We start from the raw sequence: 6128 nt of genomic DNA on the forward strand, positions 1-6128 counted from the left end.
CATTAAAGAGGTGAGGTCTACATGTTTTTCTTTCTCTTTCATCATTCTACTTTCTCTCTCCCTTTTGATGTGAGAGTTAAAAACAATACATACATTATGTTACATAACACTAATAAAACCCTTAATTTAAACCCATAATATTATTTATACGGAAAAGCATAGATACTTTTATATCTTATTGTTTTTAATTTGCATATGACAACGGGCCCTATATTTAGTTTGTACATTTGTTAACAGCATTATTAAACAGATTAACATAAAGAAATCATGCGACCACAAAATGCACGTGCCAAAATCAGCAGGTTGGTTTCAGAATTCCGATTGTTATCTTTTGATCAGTCCACCAAATCGAATATCCCTAGTACTTTTTTTTTTTTTTTTGGTAAATAATATCCCTAGTACTTTAATTCCAATTGTCATGATGCTTATGCATGATTTTGATCATTTTCAAAATTTGGAGAGATTCAGCAAATCCCGTGTTCTGCATGCACGTTTTATTAACCATATAATTGTATATGTAAAAAATAATCACAAAATTATTAGTTATATATTCGTTATCAAATTTCTAATGCATGCCTTGCCAAAAAGATTTTCAAATGTGTGGAGAGGTTTAGACCGGAAAATTATGCAAGTATAAATCAATTCTAGTAAATAATTTGGATGAGTCTTGAATCATTCTACAAAGATCATAACTAATTACTAATTAATCTTAATTACAATCTTATTTTGAAGAAATCAAAATGCAAAACAAAATTAAGTACAAAAAATTGCAAAAATAAAATACCACAATATCAAGTTTGGCATAAGCATGTATTATTAAAGACGCTAAGACCCAATCACTTATTTTTTCAACTATATTTAAAATTTCAACCTAACTAAGGCTTAAGCAATCAATTGGTGGAGAGATTTTCTAAATTAACTGGTACTCAATTTCATAGCATGTCAATTCTATTTTGTTATTAATTTCTTGAGTAAATATTATTTTTGGTCCTCACCAAATTTCACGATGTCAGCTTTAGTCCCTAGCAAATAAAAAGGCTATTCGTGGTCCCTAATAAATTCAAAATGGACCCATTTAGTTGAAATCGTGGTCCCTCACAAATTCAAAAAAGACTCATATTAGTCCCTCAAAAAGACTAAGATGGGTTCACTTTGAATTTCTTAGGGACCACGAATAGCCTTTTTATTTGCTAAGGACTAAAGCGGGCATCGTAAAATTTGTTGAGCACCGAAAATGGTATTTACTCTAAATTTCTCAGCATGTCAATTAACTGGTACTACACATCTAAAATTTATATAGAATATTAATTTCACGTCCAATTAATATGTGGATAATTTTGCAACGCATCGTTTGAAAGAGAAATTATTAGTTATATATTTCGTTATCAAATTTCTACTGCCTCGCCAAAAAGATTTTCAAATGTGTGGAGACTGGAGAGGTTTAGACCGGAAAATTACGCAAGTATACCAAATCAATCTAGTAAATAATTTGGACGAGTCTTGAATCATTCTACAAAGATCATAACGAATTACTAATTACTCTTAATTATAATCTTATATATTTTGAAGAAATCAAAATGCAAAACAAAATTAAGTACAAAAAATTACAAAAATAAAATACCACAAATTTGTTTGTTTTAGTTTATTTTAGTTACATACTCCCAGGTGGATCCCTAGCTAGGTCTATTTTTGTTTGTTTTAGTTTTCCTTTATTATCCAAAAAAAAAAAAAAAAAAATTGATTCGTTGTCAATATAATGTTATTATTCGTAGATAGAAACAGACAAAGCTGTCCATGCTTGATGAGTTGGTGTTCAATTCCCATGACAAGGAGAGGGATGGAGGAAAATGCAAAAACAAGTAAAAAAAAAAAATAGTCGAAAGTTTTTCTAAGATGTCGTGTTCAAGGGTGTAAAACTGAAATAGATGCTCTCATCCGTAGACCTTTTGTGTTTATTAATATAAAGAACTTGCCAAACCCGTCATCCTTAATTTGTTGCTTCATTCTGATCTTATTTTAACAATAAATCCTCCAATTTGGTCCTAACAATTCGTCACCCCACCCTATATATATACACCACTTCCATATTGTTCTTGACACATTCCTTATTTCCTGGATCACAACCCAACCTCTTTAATTTGCTTCAGAGATGGCTTGTGAGACCAAGACATGGTTGGTTATTCCTCTTCTTTTCTTGGCTGCAAACTACATGCAACATTGTGTCCAAGGGGAACCCCAAGTGCCATGCCTTTTTGGATTTGGTGACTCTCTGTCTGATAGTGGAAACAACAATAACCTTCCAACTTCTGCAAAATCTAATTACAATCCATATGGGATCGATTTCCCAATAGGCCCAACTGGAAGATTTACCAATGGCCGAACTACATTTGACATAATTAGTAACATTTCTTTACTCTTATTATGACCTCTAATATCTCTTTTTCTCTTTAAGATTAGCTAGGCTTTCAGTACTGCAATTCAAAATTTTAAATTCAACTCTCGTTTTGGGGGGTCAAATTTTTAAGTCGGGGTGAACTATATCTTCTGTTAACTCACCAATTTTGTAATAGTTCTGAAAGAATAAAAGCTATATATTTTTGAACCAAGTGTCATTTCTCTTACTCTAAATTTTTTGTTCAGCTGAATTTCTGGGATTTGAGAAGTTCATCCCTCCTTTTGCAAACACTATTGGTTCAGACATACTTAAAGGTGTGAACTATGCATCTGGTGCAGCTGGAATTCGCTTTGAGAGTGGCAAGCATATGGTATACTATTAAATCAAATAGCCATGTATCCTTGTTAACATGTTCATCTTTATCTTCAATATGGATTTTGTAATATATGTAGAGGAATATTTGTGTCTCAATGGTCATGCATGCCACTAAATTAGTGTTACGCAACACAGGGTGCTGATATCAGCTTGGGACAACAGTTAACAAATCACAAATCCATATTTTCCGAAATAGCTGTCAGACTTGGAGGTTATGACAAAGCTGCAGAATATCTTGATAAGTGTTTGTATTACGTGAATATAGGCAGCAATGATTACATAAACAATTACTTCCTTCCCCAGTTCTACCCATCAAGCCACATTTATAGCCCCGAGCAGTATGCAGAAGCTCTGATTCAAGAGTTATCTCTCGATTTACAGGTATCTTACATTTTTCGGCGTGTTTCTCACTTCGTCACACAAAATGGCACGTAAACTATTGGGAGTGGATCCTCTCATGTGTTAATTAACATGATCATATAATGTTGGGAAATCATAATCTTTAGATCAATGGTGATAAAGGAAGAAAAAAAAAAACTAGAGATAGGTAGTTACATAATCGTAACCGTTGATTCTCTTTTGTATGGCTAGGATTCCTACACATGACATGGTCATGTTAATCAACACATGGGAGGATCCATTTTATAAACTATTGGATCAAGTATACTTATCTTTGTTTAAGGACACTTGTAAAAGAAAAAACTTTTTTTAAAAAACTCTTGATCTTAAAAGCTGAGCTTTTAGGCTATCTACAGAGAAATTTTAGATAGGTTAAGTGTGACTATTTTTAAATCAAACAAGTTATGTCATTTTAGATATTAACACTATATATTATGAGTAGTATATAGTTATAATATAAAAAGTTTTTTTTTTCTCTTCACATCAGCTAAAGTGACTGATGAGAGAGAGAAAAAAAAAGCAATTTTTTATATTATAACTATATACTACACGTAGTATATAGTGTTAAAAATTAAAATGACACAACTTGTATCCTTTAAAAGAACAAACCTTTAATCATGCAATAGGAAAAAAAATTCTCATACTATAAACACATCTTATCTGGGGTTCACATTTATTAAAAAACAAAAGAAAATGTTGCACAAAAATCGAAGAATCACCGGTAGGAAAAAATAATTCTCGTAGAACATGAGAAAATGATTTCTATACATATATATATATATATATATATATATATATATATATATATATTAAGGAAAAATATATTTGCTTTTATTACAGAAAAAATTTCTCTGATACACTTACATAAAAGTGAGTGTGTCCCATTTTTCTCTTCATTTTCTTTATAATGAGACCCACTCACTTTTATGTGAGTATGATAGAGAAATTTTTTCTACAGCACATTAAACCTATATATTAATGTTGTTATTAATTTTTAATTATAATGCCTTTTAAATAATTTTTTATATACCGTGTACTGTTTCACTTCTAAAAATGCTATGTCAATTTTTATTTTTAAAAAATACTTTGTATTCGAAAAACAGGCCAAGCTTATTTTAGAGAGATTTTAATTTAACCCATTTTAGCTATATTCATAAGTCAAAAGTAATAACTGATGAAGAAGGTACAAAATTATTTCATTAGTTTTTTAAAAACGTATCAAACTTAAAGAAACTACACACATATTGCAGATTGATATGTCTAAGTCAATGTATCCTAACTTAAATATTTATCGGATAAAGCCAACAACAGCATTTACATTTGTGTAATGTGGCTGACTTTGATTTTGTGTATATGTCTATACATAAATCAACTAATGTCTTCAGAAAAATAAATAAATATGTAAATCAACTAATATCCCATTTGAATGACGTGAACATGGGGTGGGTTGCAACAAAAACCCAAACCCAAAATAAGCCAAAACCCGGCCCTGAAAGTTAGGATTATGCTTGAAAATGTCCATCACTGGGCTGATTGACAAAATTATAGGCTGGGTTTTAAAATAGGTTCTACTTCATTCAATTTACAAGTATTAATTTTGGGAAATATATTTTTCATGGTATATGAAACAACTTTATCTTACAAAATTTATTTATTTTTTCTTTCTCTTTTCTTTAGTAGATTCCATATACTTTTTTACTATGCATAAGATAATTTATCACATATAAAATGAGAAATGTATTTCCCATTAATTTAAGGGTTTGCTTTTATCTGTAGTAAGCCTAATACGACGTTGTTTTGAGACAGAAATCATGGTATTTTTGTAATTTTAATTTATTTCAGGATTATTATAGTCTTTATAATTATAATTTTTTAATATTTCAATCCCAAAACAATGTTGTTTTAGGAATAAATGCAGATAACTTATCTGCAGCAGAAATATTTTTCTGTTAATTGAATGGTATAAATACAAAATTATTTACTAACGTTAAGGACATAAAAGCAATAAACCTGCTGAATTTACTTTGATTATAGAATCCACAAGTGTTGAAAAAGGATCAAACTTGCCCCACATTCGACCAACCCAACATGATTATGTACGACTATCATGATTGGATGATTTAAAATAATAAAAATGTTTTGTTTGGGCAGGCTCTGCATTATCTTGGGGCAAGAAAGTACGTTCTGGTTGGGGTGGGTCTTATAGGATGCACTCCAAATGCCATATCTACCCGTGGAGCAAATGGATCTTGTGCTGAAGATGAGAATGCTGCTGCATTCATGTTTAATAAAAAGCTTAAATCTCTAGTGGATCAATTTAATACACAGTTCTCTGCTGATTCCAAATTCATCTTTATAAACAGCACAGCCGGAACCATTGACAGTTCATTTGGTAAACACATGGGGTTAATTTTCTTATACTTCATTTATTAACATTCTAGATTGAACAAATTAAAATTGAATGTGTAAACAACCATGGTCCATGCTTGTATTTCAGGTTTCACTGTTTTTACTGCTCCTTGCTGCCCAACAGGGGAGAATGGACAGTGTGTTCCTAATCAAACACCATGCCAGAATAGGAATCAGTACGTGTTTTGGGATGCATTTCATCCAACAGAGGCAGTGAACCGACTAACTGCATTTGCTTCATATAATGGGTCTGATCCAGCCTTCACTTACCCAATGGATATCGAGCAGCTTGTTCAGTCCTCATAAATCACACCTCTCGATCTGTCCTTAAATAAGTTCATGTAACATGTTTAATCATTCAAATAAAGGGGAATAAATTGAGTTAATAATACAACATATATATACATGGATTGAACGGCTAATCATATTACCAATATTGAATGTTACAAATCTATTACGAGTATTTATATAGAATTGGTACCATGGTAGTTAAAATCGAGATTTTACTTAAAATCGAAAGGATGATAAAAAATTATAAAACATAAAATCC

At 30.9% G+C, this 6128-nt stretch overlaps 1 protein-coding gene across 1 annotated transcript; it reads left to right on the forward strand.

The window, feature by feature from the left end:
• Positions 1-2149: 2149 nt before the first annotated feature.
• LOC133296958 (GDSL esterase/lipase At1g29670-like) lies at positions 2150-5884 on the forward strand. Its single transcript, XM_061496005.1, has 5 exons — positions 2150-2399; positions 2641-2765; positions 2906-3151; positions 5321-5561; positions 5667-5884. The coding sequence occupies exons 1-5, from the start codon at positions 2150-2152 to the stop codon at positions 5882-5884; spliced, it is 1080 nt and encodes a 359-aa protein (XP_061351989.1).
• The last annotated feature ends 244 nt before the right edge of the window (positions 5885-6128 follow it).

This window comes from Gastrolobium bilobum, unplaced genomic scaffold (genome assembly GCF_033153095.1).
Source record: "Gastrolobium bilobum isolate Gb01-03AN ecotype WA unplaced genomic scaffold, APGP_CSIRO_Gbil_v1 utg2660, whole genome shotgun sequence".
Classification (NCBI taxonomy): Eukaryota; Viridiplantae; Streptophyta; class Magnoliopsida; order Fabales; family Fabaceae; genus Gastrolobium; species Gastrolobium bilobum.

Coding starts and splice junctions, on each gene's coding strand:
- LOC133296958 (XM_061496005.1), top strand. CDS start 2,150: ATGGCTTGTGAGACCAAGACATGGTTGGTTATTCCTCTTCTTTTCTTG. Junction 2,400..2,640: donor AACTACATTTGACATAATTA/GTAACATTTCTT, acceptor TTTTTTGTTCAG/CTGAATTTCTGGGATTTGAG. Junction 2,766..2,905: donor TTGAGAGTGGCAAGCATATG/GTATACTATTAA, acceptor TACGCAACACAG/GGTGCTGATATCAGCTTGGG.